Below are 21,012 nucleotides of genomic sequence, written 5' to 3'. Positions count from 1 at the left end.
AAAAATCTGTTTGCTTGTACAGGCAGCACTAATTGAGCACTAAATTATTAGTTGATGTGCCTCTCGCTCCAACTGTATGATAGCGCGGTCACTATTAGTTCACTGCTAGCTTAATGAAAAGTTAGCAGTGTTCTCATTTTTAGTCCTCCTATCACAGCACCAAATATCTGTTATCAGCACTAAATTAGCACTAAATGAGCACTAAATTTTGAGATATAATTCGAGTGATTCTGCCGACTTGACCTTTCTAGCTTTACAGACGTCCAGATGGTGCGGATGGAATTGGTCTTTACGGCGGGTGGTCCGACGTTGGAACTGTGCGGCTGGTAAAAGGGTTGAACAATTCCTCAGAGCACTCCTCATAGTACACTCTATACAAAATACAAAGGGATGCAACGTCTCTTCGTAAAGGTACAGAAGCAAGCCTATCGGAAAGCCTACGTCATCATTGACAATTCGAGTTGCTCGACATTGGATACGGTCAAGAGAAGGGAGTTGGTACTGTGGGGCTCCAGCCCAGAGATGAGAACAGTACTCCAGATACGGTCGCATCTGAGCCTTATACAGATAAGTCACTCAGAGATATAGAGAAATATGATAGCAATGTTCTACGATCTCATCATGTGAACGTTTTTTGTCACGATTAATGCTTCTGAATATTAGACGGTGCCATTGAAGACAGGTCGCATTAACTGAACAACGAATTCAATCTCTCACTGAATCGGTAGCACGAGTCAATATAAACCGTTAAAATAAAAGTGTTTCAAGGAAACTGTCTTTGAATAAAATTAGAACGATCGTGACACACTCAAAGTCAATTATCAAAGTCGCATAGTATGCGGTGCCCTCGCCGATAACTTAATTTATGACGAGAGCTCTCATAATGACAGAAGCGAGGCCAAGTTTGCGGTTAAAGGTCATCGATCACTTATTAATTTGGTTACTGCGTGTATAAAATACTAGGTGCTATTCCATTCTGTTTAGGGTCAAATTCGTTTACATATCTGATTCATTGGTCATTTTGTACTACTTTTAGGTCAGAGCCTTGTTTATAATATCCCGGAATTTTCCTTTTAAACGGAATACCGAAAAGGAATTTGACTGTATATATTTTTGTAAGGGAAATACTACCTTTATGCTTGATTTATCACGATAAAGGATCTATTACTGTGGAATATACGAAAAGTTGTCTGAAACTTTAACAGGAAATCTCATCATTGCAAAATCAGATATTTATATACTTTTTACTAGCGGTCCGCCTCGGCTTTGCCCGTGGTACATATAGCCCATAGCCTTACTCAAAAAATGGGCTATATAACACTGAAAGAATTTTTCAAATCGTACCAGTAGTTTCTGAGATTAGTGCGTTCAAACAAACATGCAAACAAAAAAAACAAACAACCTCTTCAGCTTTATAATATTAGTATAGATAAATGCAATGAAACATGTTTGTATATCTACACTAAAATTATGTAGAGGAAAAATTTGTACTTTTGTTTATTTGTTTGTAATGGATAAACTCGAAAACTACTTTTACCGATTTTAAAAATTTCCTTCACAATTAGAAAACTGCAACTTCACTGAGTGACATAGGCTATATATGTACCCCGAGCAAAGCCGAGGCAAACAGCTAGTTTATAATATATTTACGAAAACTCAACAAGCACAGCATTTGAATCTTTCTCAACTAATCAACTAATTAAACGTGCAGACGTTTCTAAGATTTAAGGATATCATATAATTTTATACTACCTACCTGATAATCCAAAATTAAATTTACAATGCTATTTATAAATAACAAACTATTTTAACCCCATTGTAACTAATAATGTAAGTTTAATAAAGACAAACTTGTAAAAAGAAACGGCAATCAGTATCCTATACAATACAACCCATAGATTATATTTGCGTATCGTTATTAGTAATTTTAAGAACAACAACCTTTATAAATATAAAACGAATTTGTTGTCACGTATTTAATCTTAATTTAAAAAGACAAAAGCGCCCAAAATCACTTAATTTCAACAACAAAAGTTCCAAATTACAGTCTTCAAAACATTGCCAGAAATTCGCTCGCATTTTCTCATGAAACGGCGCTTATTTAGATATTAAAAGATAAAAAAAAGTCTTATCACGCCTCTCTCCAATGGGCGTAGGAAAAAAATAGATAAACATGCTCGTAAAACAAATTTTAGACACGAGATTAAATCTGAGCTACCTTTTATAACTTTCGCGACAATGTCATTGGGCGATTTAATCTTCACAAAACACCGTGAGGTGCTCGCGATTACGTATTTTTCGCATTGCGAAAACAGATTTCGACTCTTAGCCAAGTATGTATTTGATTAAGGGATTTCGTGGCTTATTCGCTTTGTAATTTATTTAAAAGAGCAGCATTATCTTCAGTCTTATTTGATTAGAGCCGCAGAATTCTTTGAAGCCGATTACAAAACCTTGTCTTTGTTGTAGACAATATTTCAAAGCAGTCAGCCATTATATTTGCATTAATACTTTATATTTAATGACTTATAAACAGAAGAATTTATAGTTCTACTAGCTGCACCCGGCAAACGCTGTTCTGCCTTACTCTTATCATTTAGGGGTATGAAAAATAGATGATGGCAGATTCTCATAGATACCGGATAAGCACAAAAAATTTCATCAAAATCGGTAAAGCCGTTTCGGAGGAGTATGGCAACGAAAACTGTGACACGAGAATTTTATATATTAGATATTGCTAGTTCTCTAGTTACCCCCTTAAAAGTAAATATTAGTTACATCAATGCAAACATTGAATGCTTTAACTTTTTTTCAGAATAATAGAAACTATTCATTAAGATAAACAAACAGCACATCACAGGGACAGCCACAGTATGCGGGTGTTCAATATAAACAATGTATTGAACAGAGTTTCAGAATCAATCCAATAAGACTAACTTACTGAAGTAAGATTATTTGCCTTTTAATTTTGTTGAAAATAACAATACAATTAATCAAATTTTCAGCTAAATCATTGCGTTTGTAGCCTTTCAAAACATATTGTTTATCTTTAAATAATTTAACGTAACTTGTAAGACTATGTAACTATTTCTGTTTGACCCTAAACGATACAGCGTATATTTTCCCCGTTTTTAAATAGATTTGATTTGTTTCGATATAACGTTTTTATTTTCCGCCTTTCGATACATTGCCGTCGACACATTCGAAAGCGAGAAAAAAATAAAGGATTGGAGCTTTGCTATAGACTGGTTCATTTTGTCCAATTAACCTTTTCGTTTGTAACTGGCTGGTATTTAATCCGATTGCCATAGCAGGCGGAATCGTTTAAGATGTTTTGGCATAGAAAACGTCGAGCATTTGTGAAAGATTTTAAATTAATCGTTTGCATATAGATGTATAGGTGTATCCTATATGTAATGAGCTTGTCTTTTCGTTAGTATTATAAGTTATTTATATATACGATACCTACATACAAAAACAATGATGCTGGAGCCGTCGTCGAATGATGTCAGAGTCAAGCACGCTTCGCCTCAAATTAGGCTAGCTCGCATCGCGGAAGGTTCGGTTAAAAAATTGAACCTATACGACTATATCACTTCAAACTTGTACACGCATGAATTAACAGAAAATTGTACTTAATTTGCAGCTTGTCATCCGCATTAGTTCACAAGAAACTTATCCGTGGGGGATACGGAATTGCAACGTCAAGAGAGTCAACTGTACATGAGCTTGTAACCAGACAAACTTTCGTAATGAATCGGAATCAAGATATACGGGAACTGTAGTATTCAGTGATACGCAAGTATCTACCTATATACAAATAAACAAACCATAATATGGTTTGTATAACAGCGTAAATTTTTTAAGTCATTATATATTTTTATTGAAAGGAACATGCTGTATAACATTCCACTGCACTACTTTTATATTTACGGCCAGCAAGGTCACCGATTCTGCTCGTCACTAAAATTTTATATCTAACCGCATTAAAAGGTAAAATTAAAAACGTATGTAGTCGTTCGCTTACGGTGAGCGGACAATCTTGAATAAGTTTGTTTGCATCACTCATGTATCTTTCCATGTTATGCAATGAATATGACTTAATAAATAAAAAAAATAATCATATGTGTATTAAAAGAACCTCTAAAAAAACATTTAAAAATTAATTTATTAAATAAAATGACAATAGAAAAACGATGAAGTCTTGATACATGCCAAACAAGATTTCCAGTCTTGATCATACATTTACGTTTCAAACCTTTTCTAAACAAATACATAGTATTCTAATAAATGCATGTATAACAACTCACCTACTACATTCAATTGGAAAGCTAGCGACATCTTCGGCTCAGTATTGACTTGACACTCGTAAATACCCGCGTCCCGTTCTTGTGGAAACTTAATTTGAAGCGTCCAATTTTCTGACTTGTCTGGTCTGATTACCTGAGAAATATTTTAGAATATTCAGTACATACTGTGATAGTTCTATCATTCGTTTTATACCTTACGTAGCGTTACGGTTTTATATATTGTTCGTTTAAAATTAGGTCAAATTAAATGATTTAAATTATGTTATTACAGTATGAAATAATGCTATGATTCAAATATAAATGTACAGGCACAATGCATCATCATATAAAGCAATAACTACATAGAAACTGCATAACGTAAAAAATAAAAATAATAAAAATAAAAACGTTAGTTTTCTTCATTATCATTGTGGTTTATCACAAAAGTTGCAACATAAAATAAGATTAATTTCATATTCATACAATGATGTAAGCTATTATGAAATGCCCGAACCTTTCCTAAATAATTAAGGTAAAAAAGCATTTAAAATAAAGAATACACAACCTATGTCAATTAATGACACAGAACAATCGTGAAACACATGAAATGTCAAGTGTTAATTTCTCAAACATCGCTGTGAGTGAATTTAATTTGGAATCCATAAATATTTAACAAAACCCTTACCTGAAACCTTTGATCCGAAGTGTATGTCAGTATGCCCGCTGTTAAAATATGTAAATCCCTCTTTCTTATCCAGGATACCTGTGAAACATTGTATTTTTAATCCTCTTTCATAACCGTTTTTAATTAAATTATTTGCTGGCTTCGGTCATTCTTCAATTATTATTATTTACACAAAGGGTTAGGCCTGTTTCTGTAGGTTTATGATATTATGCGTTATTTTCAGATGGACATGATTTAAGTTAACCAGGGGCTTAAGTTTCTGCTCACAAACAGAGCTAATTGTCAAATGGCTTTGGAACGTTTTGAATATAATCCCAATTGAGTCATGTAGTAAATAGAACACGAAGATCATGCGATTTGCTTGACATTTTGATTTGAGTTGCTGGACTTTCAATTATAAAGGTTCTTGAAACCGTGGGACAATAGAAATAATCCACATTCGATCGATACTCTAAAAGTAAACGTTATCACAAACCATCGATTCAATTCAAATGAATCTATAAAGCACAGCCATTAAAATTAGACTAGTCTAATTCATGCCACGTTAGAAACCACGGCGAGCGGCGATATGAAAGAAATTCGATACTGAATCGTATGGGCCTTTTCAATACAAAAAGAAATTTGTAAACACCTCACATACAACTATAAAAATGACATAGTTTATCCTTATAAAAGTTAATAAACGATATCATTATACAGGTACACAGTACAAAGTTTTGTATCGCAACAACTATTGTACCAAATTCCCTAAAGGCCTTGTTCTTAAAGTATATTCCGACTTGACTCGGTTCGAGTTTCTTGCGGTTGCAGCGTAAATGTAGGAAGCGGCGTTTAACCGCAAACGATACAATTTTCCCTTTCGCTTTATTGGTATTTCCTTCTTTATGTTAACAGTATTCTTTTGTAAAGAACAGTTTTGTACTATGAAAAGTGTGGATAATGTTTTGATGTTTTTTGTTAGAGCTACGGAGCTAGTTTGCCTGATAGTTAGCGATCACCAACGCCTAAGAACGGAAAACGCATTTGCAGAGGCTTCTTTTAAAGAGTAGAGGAATAAGGAAAGGAAATGAGGAGTGACGCCCATCGCTTTTATATGTCATAGCGGGCAATTGAGCTGGTGGTATACGTGATCGTAAGAGATCACACCACCCTTGAAAATTCGTAGAGGTATTGCCTCTGTGAATGCGCTGCCCGCTTTTACGGGGTAAGAAATGGATTAGGTAGAGTGAGGAATAGGAAATGGGCCTCCGACTCCCCCTCTCACCGTACGACAGTAGCATGCTACGCGAACACAGTAGTACGCTATTTCACGCCGGTTTTCTGTGAGAATGTGGTATATCCCCGGTGCGAGATGGCCCAGTTCGTGTCGAAGTATGCTCGATTCCCACAGTTGAATTTTAGATTGATAGTGTGTGTGATACGGTAAATGTGATAAATGATCTATATAAATGGATAAAGTGAAGCAAAATAGCAGAGTAAGTAGGTTAAAATGTATTTAACGCATTGTATTACTCTATTTGTTTTTTTAATGTTACAGTTGGTAAAGGACCTGATGGATCGTCTGACGGTAAACAAAATCTGAAACTGGAAAGGATTGCGAATAGGAAATGGGCGAAATATAAAAAAATGTGTAATTCAAATAACTAAATATCTTTTTTTATATCTTGTAATCAATAATACTATTATAAGAATACACAACAAAATAAATTCTACAATTTCTACTTTAACGAATATAATCCAAATTTAAAGTGGAAGCTGCAATTAAATGGAATTAAAACAGAAGTGACCTCGAATCCCGGCTCCAGAGAATATACGACTTAATAAGATCAGCACTAACTATAACTCCATAATGTCCAACGTATACCTGTGTTTAATTTTTTGCTATTATCCCGTATAACGGCTTGAGCTAGTCACGTTTATATCGCTAAATTTTCCACGGAAATTTTCCGACTTGTACAAATATTATGCAACGTTAGATATTCCTTTGTTCCATATAACTTTGGCTTTAAAGTTTAACACGCTATGAAAACCCCGACATCGTGATGCGAGGAGTTAAATCCTATACATGAAAGAGTATAGTACAGAAATGACTAGTTGGAGAAGTTCAAGTAATAATATAGTAAATACTATTTTGTAGAAACATAGCACTTTACATAAGTTTGGTTTGGTGATATATTAAACTGGGAAATATGATAACGAAATATGATTCTAGTATTTCGAAGACATTGTCAGTCTATTTATAGTATATATATATATATAGTAACATTATAAAGCTGAAGAGTTTGTTCGTTTCCTGGAATGCATTTATCTCATGAACTCCTGTTCCGATTAACAAAATTATTTCACTGTTAGGTAAGCCCTATGGCAGATTATATTTCTAAATATAGTGTTTCCTACACATAGAGTATAACTCAATTATAAAAGATTAGTTCAAAAACAACAATTTTCTGTTTCATTGTTACTATAACAACTACAATTAAAATCTCTAATAAACAAACTACAGTTTCAGTGTATACACTTACAAATTCAACTTGAAACATTAGTTAACTGAAGCAGTGTACATTTCAACACTTGATATTCGAGACTGCATTGCACTGTATTTACATTTGAAAGGCAATTAAGAAATATTTTGCAACGTTGTTTTATTTTTTGTTTATTTTCAACGCTTTTTGTTCTTCTCTTAAAATATAGTAAATTATATATGTTGGTAGTGTTAGTGAACCTTTAGCAGTGTGCTTTTTAGTGTCAAGTACTCATTTTACCTATATTTACGGAGAGTAGTTGAAATAACAAACATAATATTGTTGTAAAAACTTGTAACATGAAATTAAATATGATATAAATGTTTTAGCAGTATTTTTATTGTTTATATATTTAGATATAATAAGATATATAAGAAGAAGAGACAGCTAGAGAAACAATCTTAAAAAATTATCGATAAAATTAGATACGATATATACAATAGGTCCTACTGCACCTACTGAAACCTGACTATCCAACCTACTTGACCAATGTGAATTCATACGTATGTCAACAAAGTTTGTTTATGAATTAATAAATTCTAATTGAACTAAAATGATTTTTTATACATGTACCTAGTTCAATTTTTGACGTTCGAGTTATTCAATTATAGAGGATAGTTATAGAAACACAATCGTTTAAACACGTACAAAAATGACACATCAGAATATTTACAAGATCCATTTAACAAACACTCCATATTCTACATTAAATTCTATCAGATACTTACAGCCTTGTCTCCTAACTGTTCAACTCTGCAGTGCAGGAAGGCAGTCTGGCCGACCACAGTAGTAACATTCCGAGGCACGTTGTACTCAAAGTATGGAAATGATCCCACGCTGTCCTCCCCATAATGAGCTGTCCCTGAAACAATATTCACTGTTAACTCTACTATTAGAATTGTAATTCCTAGATGTAATAAACGAACGTTTTTAAAACGCGGTTGTTGAAGGAAAAATGCATTCATAAACAACCTCTAACTGCAGTTTACATTCTGTATTTAGTTTTACTTTTATCATTGCTTTTTTGAGCTCTTAATGGAGCTATTACTCTTAATAATACGCGTAATGGCTTAAGTTTATGTTGTAATTACTCGCATGAATGTTTGTTACACGTATTAAAACATTGTTAGTAAAATGGACGTAAGTAGGGACATTCTGTTACGTGATATTTAAATGAGATTTCTCTGTACATTGTAATTTAATGAACGGAGATACTTTTTAGAATTATTAAATTCTATATATACATAAAAGTAAACTGAGTTTGATAGTAAATAACTCGCCAGTTATTCATATATCGTGATGTTACAAACAAATTATAGCGAATGTAATTATAAGCAAATAAGTCTTATTATAATTCTTAAATCGCCAATGCATAAACATATGCTTAATTATCCATTCCACCTCCAAAATGTATTAGTCCATCATCCATAGTATTAAGTCTACAACATCGGTCTTTTGTTGTATTTTTAAAATTACATTTTTCCCATATAAGCTGGTAAAACAATAGTAGTCTAATTCTTTATACACGTGTAAAATCAACCCAAACAATATTATGAATACTTTACCAGTAAATGTATAAAGATGCTATAAGAAAATGCAATAAACACAGATTCCATCAATATCAATAGAGAAGCAACTTCTTTTCAACATTTATTTCAATGTAAAGGATTTTTTTTTTTAAATACTTGCAGAGCTATTTTAAAAAAAAAGACGGAATTATAGTTATCATACAATTTATTATATACCCGAATAATTTTCTATATTTCGAGCGATCAGACGGTAAAGCGATTGGACTCTCATTTACGAGACTCAAAGATTCTCACAGTAAAGAGATTTCAAATTTGTAATATCTAATCAGATTCCCAATTCAAAATAATCTTTTAGCGTTGATTGAATCTCAAAAACTTTTTATTTTTCTTACAATTGTTTCAATTGAGACAGGATCACTGTCCATTTAACGACTTTGTTTGTCCTGTTATCTTTAAAAGGTTTGGACTTTTAAGTACTTAAGTATAATGGAATGCATTACGTGCAGTACGCCTTACAATAGAATAGAACACAATTCATACATATACAGACTATACCTATCGTTCCCTAAAAACAAAATAAGACGCAATACATAAACAATATTTGATATTGAAATCGTTCGTTCAAAGAAGGTAACGTAAGAATAATACGGATAACTTTCGCATTTATGACATTAATTCGGATGATTCACATCATGCGATAAATTTTGTTTGGCTTTCGGCGGAGTTTCGAAAACGTATATTTTCTGTTTTATCGATACCAAAAATGGCGATTTAAAAATCCATGTAACATTCAATGTGTTCGGAGTATGTATAGAATCTGAGTACAACGTAACTTCATCGTTATAATTGATATATATGACTAAAGTTACGTAATGTGTTATAAAACATTAACTTGCCCATCGATCGATTTAGTACATGATACATATGAAACGAATGATACAAATGAATTCCCATACATGTTTACGACGTCATTTATGTTTTTTGGAATTCTGTTTGCGTTCGCCCCAAATAGAATAGCGAACGATACAATTAGCGTAAACAAAGGTGAGTTGATTAAGAAATTATATGGGTCTCTGACAACATTCGAGCGAGTAATGCGTTGGTAGGACCTTAATTTTGGGGGTCGATGTGACCCCTTTTATGGAAGCGAGAGCAAAAAGTTTGGACACGGCAAATTAGGGTTAACACGTATTTTTGTTGAGTTTGTTAGTAATTTTAAAGTAGTTAGTGACGCTTGAATCCGCCCAATTACGTTTTTGAGTTACTCACTCAATGTGTTGTGTTTCGCTTAAATTGAGTTATTTGTTTGAAGGTACATTTTATGAGGGTTAGTTGTTACTTATATAATATAAAATGTTATAGACAGCGCATATATTTTACATATGACACGCAAGCTTATTATGTATTAAAAATATGATTTCTTATAGCGATTCCCATGTGCCAGACTAAACATGTCAAATGGGTTTTCTAAGATTTGCGTAAAATTCTCGTAGATGTTTTTAAGCACATAATATGGAGCTGTTACAGCACTTTTATCATTAATCTTAGGTACATAGTATATTTATCTTCTGATGTATATTAATACATGTGTTTGTTTATTTCTCACCTTAAACACCTTACCTCTTTAAATATACGTTGTCTATCTTCCCGTTTAGCTTGCCGGAAAGTAAGACCATATTTAACTTTAATCTCCTGGGGGATGGTACTCCACCCGTAGAAGAATATTCGGTATAAAAGCATAATGCAAATAAATTGCAAGAATACTGTTCAATTATCTTTCTATGAGTCTATTTACGTAGCAACCAATAAGTTAGCATTTAATTAAATCCATGTCGACTCGACCTCTTTTACGCGAATACATGGAAATTACAGCAATATAAGGTTTCGTTCAATAGTCTTTATATCAAGCGGGAAACCTTACACGCCTGTGTAATATATCGTGTAAAATATAACATGAAACATTGTTGCAAAAATAATAAGGTTTGGATTTACGATGATGTGTATTGGATGCGTCTTATGTTATGCGCTGTTTATTTCGAAATTAAACAGCTGCTGCATTACATTTGCAGAAGTGATGTGAAAGTATTGTCAATTGGCTGTTTTCGGCTTAGGAATGTAGGGAGATCATAATCCACACACATGGCCAAGTGCATTTGTTCATTGACACATTTTTAAATTCTAGGTCTTGGCTTTAAAACAACGGTTACTTCAGAATCATCCTTCTTCACTCAATCAACTATATCATATCACTATACCCTTATCAATAATTTTCAGTTTTATAGTCAACGCCTGCCTTTCCTGTTAGTCCCAGCAACAAGAACCTTATTCTCGATACCATATATCCCAAACTATCCGACTTAATAAAGTATTTCATAACAAATACATCTTTCACAGTCTTTTTAGTTAAGTGGCAAAGATTCTGTTATATATTGCATCTACATGCAATGCTGCAATCCATACTCTTAAACAATTTCACCTAGTTTTAGTTATAATTATGTAACCATCGCATTGCGCAAATAACATCACATGTGCTAATTACGTTAAAATAAATATATTATAGCATCAAGATACCACCGAAAAACTCGCAGAGAGAAGAGTGAACAAAAATTAGCTACATTGCGTCACGCAACAGTAACGGACTAAGAATTAAATGGTTTCCATCGCTAAGTCCATGGCTATATATATAATTCAGTAGCAATATTTTTAATGGTAAAATAGCTATTTATGCCCAGAAAAAACACCTCGCAAAAGAAAAACGCCACATAATCTGACATGTAACCTTTCTGTTTTATTTCAATATCAAAACTGTATTCAAGCCTGTCCTTTTTATCACACTACCCTCATTCAGCCAAATTGCTGGACTTGAAATTGCAATTCACATCTCATTTAGTCGCTTTTTACCATAAAAGGTGTTTTGAAGAGAAGGCAAAGAATGAATATCCGGTGTGAGTTTGAATAGGTCTTCGGCGATTTAATTCGACGTTGCAATTTGGAATGGCGCTTGCTTTGAAAGGCCGTAAATGGTTGTTAATTTTAATAGAGCGTTTATATTACCGAGTTTTGAATATTTTACGAATCGTTATAAGTAGTCGGTTTTATTTACATAAGTACTAAGATTTATCGTGTATAAAGAATCATAGAAAAGTATGTCATTGTTATTAATGTTGATATAAAATGTTACTTATTACCTAGTTGTTCTGTTCCTTTTTTTCTGACAGAACCTGAAGATGTCGAAGCCAATAGAACGTCACTATGATTTGAATCAAACCGGTCGTATGGATCTAAGTGTTCGTACGTTGTTTATTCAACGTTCGACCCAACTACACTCACTCTGTTCAAAGTCTTTGTATCTGTATTAAATTGCATTATAGGCCGTGATTTATTATCATCTGTCTACATCAATTAGGCACTTGTAAAGAATCGCAGTACATTCTTATTACGATCAAACTGATCTGCAACAAGGTCCCTTTTGATTTCTAACAACAATGTTTAAATATACTCTTCAATTGCTATAAATATCCTAAGATACTGGAGATAGTATTATGAATTAAGAATAACAAAACGATAAACAAAATTATTACAGTAATTAATAAAGATAAAGACCGTGAAACGGTTAACAGTAGTAGTACTTCTGCTGTGTTTAGTTCGGTGAGTGGGGGAGCCGGAGGCCCATATATTTTTCCTTCCCCTTCCCAGTCCTTTCCTTTATTCCTCACGCTAAACCTTTCTTAATCCCTTCCCAATTTAAAGTCGGCAATCCATTTGTAGAGGCGTAAGGTCTGTAATCGACTTTACGCCTCTACAAATGTTCATAGGCGGTGGTAGCGCTTACCATCAGGCGTCCCACCAGCTCTATTGCCGACTGTGACATAAAAAAAAAACATACTCATCGTTTCTGAGTACAATTTGTTCAATTTTGAATACCTTTTCGTGTATATTCTCACTCATACCATCTGCTTTTTTTCAATTAGTTTATTTAAATCATCTATTGTGCGATAACTTAAAATACATTAAAAAGTTTTCAGTTTATTGCAAACTGATAAATGGAAGTTGCATTTATTTTAACCTTGATAGATAATGCTACCATGTTATCATGTTTTTATACCGAACGGGATGTATAGGACATTATTGCCACCTTTCCACTAAAATTTCATTACGACATACGAAAAAAGCGAACAAGAAGCAGAGTAAACAAGTTCCTGCAATATCCTTGCGGGAGTGTTTTTTACTCTATTCAGCTCGAAGCATCTTCGTAATTAAAAAGGGTAGGCGAGCGTGCTAAACAAAAACCACGTTCCGGAAGATCTTTCAGTTACATGCCGCAAAGTTGAGCCGCATTGTTTCACGGCGGTCAAGGTGAAATGTATTTTATTATGGTCTCGTTAATTGCTATTTTGGAATAAAGCTTATAGAAGTAATGGTTAGTTTGTTGTTTGGTAAAGTTTTCTGTGCATTGATTATGTCAATAGTTCTACTATATAAGTGAAAAGTGTTTTCTTTGACTGATATAATACTGTGTTATAGTCATATCACAGTCTAATAATTCATGCAATATAAGCAGTCTGACAAAGCTTTGTTAGGCTACTTCTCGAAATCAAAATCTAGTTTCATATTATATAACGTCCCTTCGAATATGAATGGAATACTTCAGAAAGGAATTTCTTTGTGCCAAAATAGCATGAGGGCCTCTTACAACTTTCTGTTTACTCACGTTAGACACGGTTTTCAAATAAGATTAACGATTATTTATTTATTGGTAACAGGAAATATCCCTTTATGATTTACCGGAGTTTTTTATGTATTTTATACACTTGAAAGAGTGTTTGTGTTACTTTGTATGATTATTTATATTTCTTTCACGTCGGAACAGAGCAATTTTATGACATGACATCTTACTCCTAATGGAATTGCCTTCATCCGCACACTTAAATTTAAAAAACTTATTTTTAAATTTTCATGTCATAATTCTTTTGTATTTTTTAATTAACCTTGTTTGTCTTTTCTATGACGGGCTGTGTTCCATCGTAAACTACCAATACAATTAGAAAACGTTAGGGGCACAAAGATTACGCTAAGTATGAGGGGAATGATACTAGCTGATACAAGCAGCTTAGCCATTGTCAAAATAAATGTTTATAGTATGCTTGTACCATAGTGGCTATCTATATATGGAAGAGCCCGATCTGTTCAGTAGTTCGAGTTGTGCGGCGATAGAACAGACAATCAACTTCCCATTTTTATATAAACTTAATATACTTGGCAGGATACAAAAGTCGAGTCTACTATATATCTGACTAGACTTCACCATTATATCTGTAAATAAAATCGATCAGTGGTACAAATATAATGCATCTACCCCTGCCCCATTATTATAATGAGTCACTTGGGACATCACTGATATTTATTTGTAGGTAATGTAAATGTAATTTTGTATTCAGTCAAGGTAAATAAGGTGAGCTGATTCAACATTCAAAACATCGTGTTATTGGTTAACGATACTGCTCCTCGGGTCCACTCCATTTGGATAGAGATTGTTTAGTTTTGCATATTTTTAAATAAGTATAAGTTAGTAATTATCCTATTTTTATGACATAGGCGGCAAAGAAGCTAGCTGGTTGGTTCCTTTATGGTATACGCTACCGCCTATAAACATTTTCAGAGGAAATATTATGGGTCAATACGTTTAGGAAGAGCTTAAAAATATTCGAGAATTAAATGTACAATTAATCTATACTTCCTAGTTTTGTCTGATCCAAAAATGCTACTGCTGGTTTCAGTGTCACTCTGACCTCATGTACAAGTGCTGACAGCTGAAACGTATAAACCTCTATGCTCTGCACACGCTGATACCTATGCGTTAGGTATACTAAAACGTTTCATAGGGTGCATACATTCCGGTGGTCAGCGTGCTATTTTTCTGACTTTATAACCCGCCTAGATATTCCAAAAAGACAAAGAATAATGAAATTACGATGAGTACAATCTTTTAATGCATCTGTTGTACCGAGATTCACTGCGCTGAATTTTACCTGCGCCTTCTTGCGTTACACTTTTTTGCAATGTGAAATATAATTTTAACCTCATTTCTTTAATATCTGTGGAAACAATGCGTTCAAGGCATTCTCGAAATAAAATTTCTTGCTGGGTTCTTTTTTCAATGTTTTGAGTGGTGTGTGTGTTTTGAGTAAATATAAATGATGTTAACAAACACGAAAATCATCGCTAGCTATCCGTCTGCGGATTTGCTTGCATAAACAGAGGAAAAGATGGACTGTCCCGGGTGTTTAACTGCATACATCCAATAGGATAGAAGGGATTAAAAGTAAAAGCCCATGCCCTTTTTCGGGTCCCAAACTATCTTTGTGTGAAATTTCATACATGAGGGTTGAGTGTTTTGGATGTAAAGAAGAAATATGCAAACAGACTGACTAACTTTCGCGTTTGTAATTTTACTACGGATATCCTTATCAACTATTGAAATATGTGAGATTATTTCACACGTTTTAAATAGTGAAGGAAAGAAAAAACAAATTTTATTTTTGAACAGCCAAGAAGTTTAATTAAAAATGATAATATAAAGTTGAATGAAAAAAATCACACCAAAGCCCCACTTTATGTTCCTATGTGAATTACATCACAACATACGTTCGAATGATAAAATGTTAACACATTTTCTTGTACAGGTTGAAAATAAATTTAAAACTGTAAGAGGCTTAGTAGCTGGGTCAAGTAGCTGTGAGGCTTCTAGCTTTAACTTGGTTAATAACGAGAAATCTTGAAACCAGCTTATCTTGGATGTTTGAGGTGTGTTTCTAAATTTATCACTTTCAGATTTGATTTTATGTTTGCTAACCTTTGATTATAACCTTTAGAGAAATTATCATTTGGCCTGTGTGGTATATTACATATTAAAGTCTATAGACTGTAATATTCTAATAAATATACTTAGAATGTGTAATTCATAAGATCTGACGAACTTTTCTGTCATCAGTTAAAGACCAGGTTAAATCTGTTAGCCAAAACTTACTTCCCAAATACAGAAGACGATTAAGATCTAACTTATCGTTTTAAATGACACCATTCGAGAGCACTTGAGATAATATATTTACTAGCTAGTTTATAAACGCGCCTTCGCGCGTTAAATTTGGAGTAGTTTGATAGATGCTATCATACATATAAACCATCTTCTTGAATTCATCTATTAAATACAATCCCATCGAAATCCGTTACGTAGTTTTAAAGATTTTGCATACATACATCCAGACGCGGGAAGCAACTTTGCTTTATGCTATGTAGTGATGAAATCGGACAGATTTATTTTATTTATGTGTAACGTATGTAGATTTGTAGGTGGTATGTTAATTAATATTGTGAACTAAGCAATTTAAACATTATAATTTTAAAAGAAAAAAGAAAACCCTACATAGCCCTTAATCACTTTATACACAAAGGCAATTTGACTTCATCTAAATTCGTCCTACTTAACAAGAGAATACCAAATTATTCATCAAATAGTGCTTAAGCGAGTTACAGCACTTGAAAAGCTTCAAGGAGTTATAAAGGGCCACACCATTCAAACTTCCTTAAAATAGGTGCTAACCGGACCCTCGACCTGCCTCCAAAGTTCCACTACACTGTACAATGAAATCGCCAATGTAATGAAGTAGCGTAATTATATTTTTTCTTTGCATTTCTTTTCATTGGCTGGTAATTGGTCTTAATTAAAATGACGTAGCTGCAGTAACTGTTACATTGTGGTGTTGTTGCTAATTGAATGTATTAATATTGATTTGATGGGTTTTTTATTATTAACATTGTAGATTCTTTTCTAATCATAATATACTAAAAATAGTTCTATAAATAATCTAGAATAGTGCAAAAAACCTTTTTTTGTATTATACTTATTTTTACATAGACCCTTCAAAATAAAACATTTTTATAAAGAGAGTTAAGAAATAACGATAACGCAACTTTTATTATCATAAATCACAATTCCTGAACAGAACCTATTTTCTTATCCCATACATAATCCATATAAACTCGTGTCAAGTTGCAAGCCTTACCAATATATATTGTCTGTGTCCAATGTCCATCTACGAAGGCCATCTCAGTCTAATTGTAGAGCATGAATAGACTATGCGTAGCAAATGCGTAGCAATCTCGTAGAATATGCGTAGTATTTACGTAGCAAACTACACTCGTGAAAGGATATTATGACATGATAATGTTAGATGTTAAGAAATATTTTTAAATAGGTGGTATGAATAAATATTTTCACTATAAAGATCCAAAGTTTTATATTTTACATAATTAACATTAATGAAAAGACGACTAAGAAAAGCTAGTTCAGGAATACTTTTAGAAACCCTTACAAAGGCTTACAATTTCAAAATTCTGAGCAACAAATAAAGAAAAATGCTCCGCTATAAATATTAAAGACTAAAGTTTTCTGCGCAATGAGGAAAGTTTTTTTAATCGATACTCTCGTGAAATAATTAATCTTCTTAAGACGCTTTCAACTTGAATGAGTAAGTCTGTTGGGAAGCGATATGGAATTATTTATGTAAAGTCGTGTTAATTTATTACCCCTTAATATTCGATACTGGACTTTAATATATACTTAATTAGTATTAAATTAAAATGTAATTATGTATTTAGTGCAATAAAGTACATTTTGTATCACAATTAGTCGTAATGTTATCATAGAGATTTATTATATTTATAAACCCGTTTTTATTAGCTTCACTTGTATCTTAGAGACGACCAAGTCCTTTTGACTCGATTTTGAATCACTATAAATGGAATAATCTTATTCAAATTTTTTCATACTTATCAAGAATCGATGACAAAACAATAACCTTATGAGATTATTCTGATAAGGATCGTCAGGATTATCTATACATATAATTTCTTGACGTATGCTCTGTATAGTGAGACAATTTGGTCCATTCTATAATTTAAGCGTGTTTTTTTTAGTTTTTATGTGTGCCCGAGACATTTCATTGGCAATGCGTATGAGTATTACGTATGCGGAAATACAAATTCAAATAAAAAATATATTATTTATATGAATTCTGTTATGCTGCCATGGTTTAATAACTATCCAGTAACAATGTGTGACTGTTTTTTTTTAATTTTTATTCAATGTTCAAATTTGAACTATTCTACAGTTGTATTTTACGTAACTAAAATGAGTTAAATTTTTAAGATAAAAAAGTTTTTGTTCTTTTACATTATTTATTATATGTATCAATATGCTACATATATTAAATAAAAAATGTTCAGTTACAACGTTTAATATCTCGATACCATATTGTTTCCACAAGCAAACTTAGATGTGATACTGTAGCATCCTACAAGTTGGTCTCAGGTGGTCACGGAAACAATATACTGTGAGTCCTTGAACAAATACTTGATGCAGTTTATATCTTTACCTATAAAATATAGTGATACTTTACGTCTATTTACGTTATCACGGATAACTGAGCTGGTGGTTCGCCTGATGGTAAGCGATCAAGGTGCGTGTGATAAAATTGAGTCAATAATGAAATGCTCGAAACTCTTTTTTCCTCGCAAATTATTTTCGAAATTGTTTGAATAAAAAAGACGTATGAATTCTATGGCCTTATTAGCTTTTAGCATGTTATTGGAGTTTTGGGATATCAGAGTAAGCAAGGGAGTAGATTGGCCACCTGATGTACAATGGTGACCCTTGGTACAGTAGTAAACGCGTGAGCGTAGAATCGGAGGATTCCTGGTTTCGATTCCTGGTGGAGAAGCTAAAGAAAAAATCTCGTTATGACAGAAGGCTGACCACCTACTTGCCCATAACGAAAATCGATCAGTAAAATAGATTTATATCTGTCCCATACCGCACTAGGGGTCAAGGGACTTCTCTTTTAACGAGCGAAGCGTATGGCGTATCCAGATGGTGCAGGTAGTGTTAAATTTGTATAGGCGAGTAATTCGATGATTAAACTGTTCGGCTGGTACTTAATTATTTTCTTATTCACACATAATAACATATGTCTGAATATGCTATGTAATATTATTCCGCTAACCCACACAAATACACCGGATTTCAATGCTGCATATACGTATTTACATGCATTACACAATCTCGCCTCAATTCCGAAACGTATCCAATTGCCTTAATTCAAACACTTAGTTAAAATAACAAAGCTCTCGCAACAATGCAACAAAATTAAACCTCCAAGTTTTGAAATTAGCAGCCATATCGTCGACTCCACATCGCCCAGAGTATTAAAACAAAGAATTAGTATGTAAATAGAAATACCATCAGTTGTGATGGTTGCGTAGCAGTTTGCTAATGAATATTCTCAATGACCTCAAGTGTGTTTAATGTGTTAAATGCAGTTCAATTGATTGTTTGATTTAAAGCAGTAACTATCTCATTTGATAACTATTTTTATCGGATGATAGGTAACAAGGTTGACCATAATCTTGCCTACTGGTAAGCTAAGATATTCAGAGGTCAAGGAGCGCTCTTTAGAAGGGATCCGTTTACTATTTTCTTAGGGACCCCTAGATTGTACTCATCAGGGAATATATATCCAGAAAGCATCTTCCAGCTCTTTGCAGTTTGAATTAAGAATATTGAGTCGAACCAATTTGTTCGGGTATATGGAACCTCCGGCATATGGCGATACATATAATCTGTGCTCCTCGATGACAGTTAGAAGAATGGTCAACCAAACCGTGAAGTCAATCAATACCATCCTGAAATAATCTCTATCTTATCTGAAAAATAGAGCTATTGACAAAACCATTTTGTATTTTGCAGAACAGCTATGAAAGCAATGTACAAGGATAAAATCCTACTAATATTATAAATGCGAAAGTTTGTAAGGATGTGTGTGTGTGGATGTTTGTTACTCTTTCACGCAAAAACTACTGAACCAATTGCAATTAAATTTTGTACGTAGACAGCTGGACGACTGGAATAACATATAGGCAACTTTTTATCCCGATATTTCTACAGGATACGGACTTATGCGGGTGAAACCGCAGGGCGCAGCTAGCACATTAAAAACATATACATACGTATGAATTATATGCATCAAACGCCATCCAAATCCGCTTTATAGTTTGCACGTTTAAATTGAAGTATTTCTCAAAAAAAATTACATAAGAGATGCAGATGCAGTGACATTGTTTTTTTTAAGTTCCAAACAAAACATAACGTTACTGCGTATGTATTTTTATGTACTTAAACTATCAGGTTAATACAACAACTGCATAATAAATTTAAAACTCAGTATTTGTCTTCACATTGTATTGATTCACCTGGTGACAATCAATTTAAACAAAAAAATGGTTTTAACGATTTTCGATAACCGTTTTTAATTAAATCTGTTATAACGTTTAATAAATGTATATCGTATCATATTTTTAGAGTGGCAAAAATGCAAACTAAACTCGAAACAATATTATAAAATATTGGATGCTATATAAATATAAATGAATATTTCAATAAAAAAATCGAATGGAGAACTTCCTTCGTTTTAGCACCATAATAACTAACTAGCACCCTAATTACCCCCTTAAAAAAAAGAAAACTATAAAATTAACAACAAACTCAACATTCAAACAGAACTAAGAGAAAATTATTTCGTACAAAAATAGCTAAGCAAAACACGTTTGTTTTAGACGTTTCTAGAATAAATTTGATCCGTGTTTCATTAACGAAACACATTAATAACATCTGCGTAGTACAAGCTTTGTTTCTTACCAATTGGATATAATCTTTTGTTACATGAGTACCATATGATTCAATTGAGGACTATTGTTAAAATTGCTTAAATCGTAAATTGTTTGTTTCGTGTTTAATTGAAGAATGCGGTTTATTCATAAATATCTATGAAAAAGTAGAAATTATAAGGCAGCATTATGAAATATATACAGGATTAATGTGTATGTTTAAAGAACATTCTATTATTTAAATCAAATTTAATCCAAAACTCGCT

The 21,012-nt window shown here is 32.9% G+C and overlaps 1 protein-coding gene across 1 annotated transcript in view; it reads right to left on the bottom strand.

Moving 5' to 3' along the window:
* Positions 1–21,012, bottom strand: part of LOC119836804 (zwei Ig domain protein zig-8-like) — a 123,763-nt gene that overhangs the window by 15,402 nt on the left and 87,349 nt on the right. Inside the window, exons 3-5 of the mRNA XM_038362272.1 lie at positions 8,225–8,358; positions 4,975–5,052; positions 4,311–4,443 (exon numbers count right to left, since the gene is read on the bottom strand). Coding sequence (XP_038218200.1) covers positions 4,311–4,443; positions 4,975–5,052; positions 8,225–8,358 — 345 coding nt within the window. The remainder of the gene's footprint in view (positions 1–4,310; positions 4,444–4,974; positions 5,053–8,224; positions 8,359–21,012) is intronic.

This window comes from Zerene cesonia, chromosome 25, assembly GCF_012273895.1.
Source record: "Zerene cesonia ecotype Mississippi chromosome 25, Zerene_cesonia_1.1, whole genome shotgun sequence".
In the NCBI taxonomy this organism is placed as follows: Eukaryota; Metazoa; Arthropoda; class Insecta; order Lepidoptera; family Pieridae; genus Zerene; species Zerene cesonia.
The sequence above is the reverse complement of the archived record's forward strand: the minus strand, read 5'-3'. Positions and strand labels throughout refer to the sequence as shown.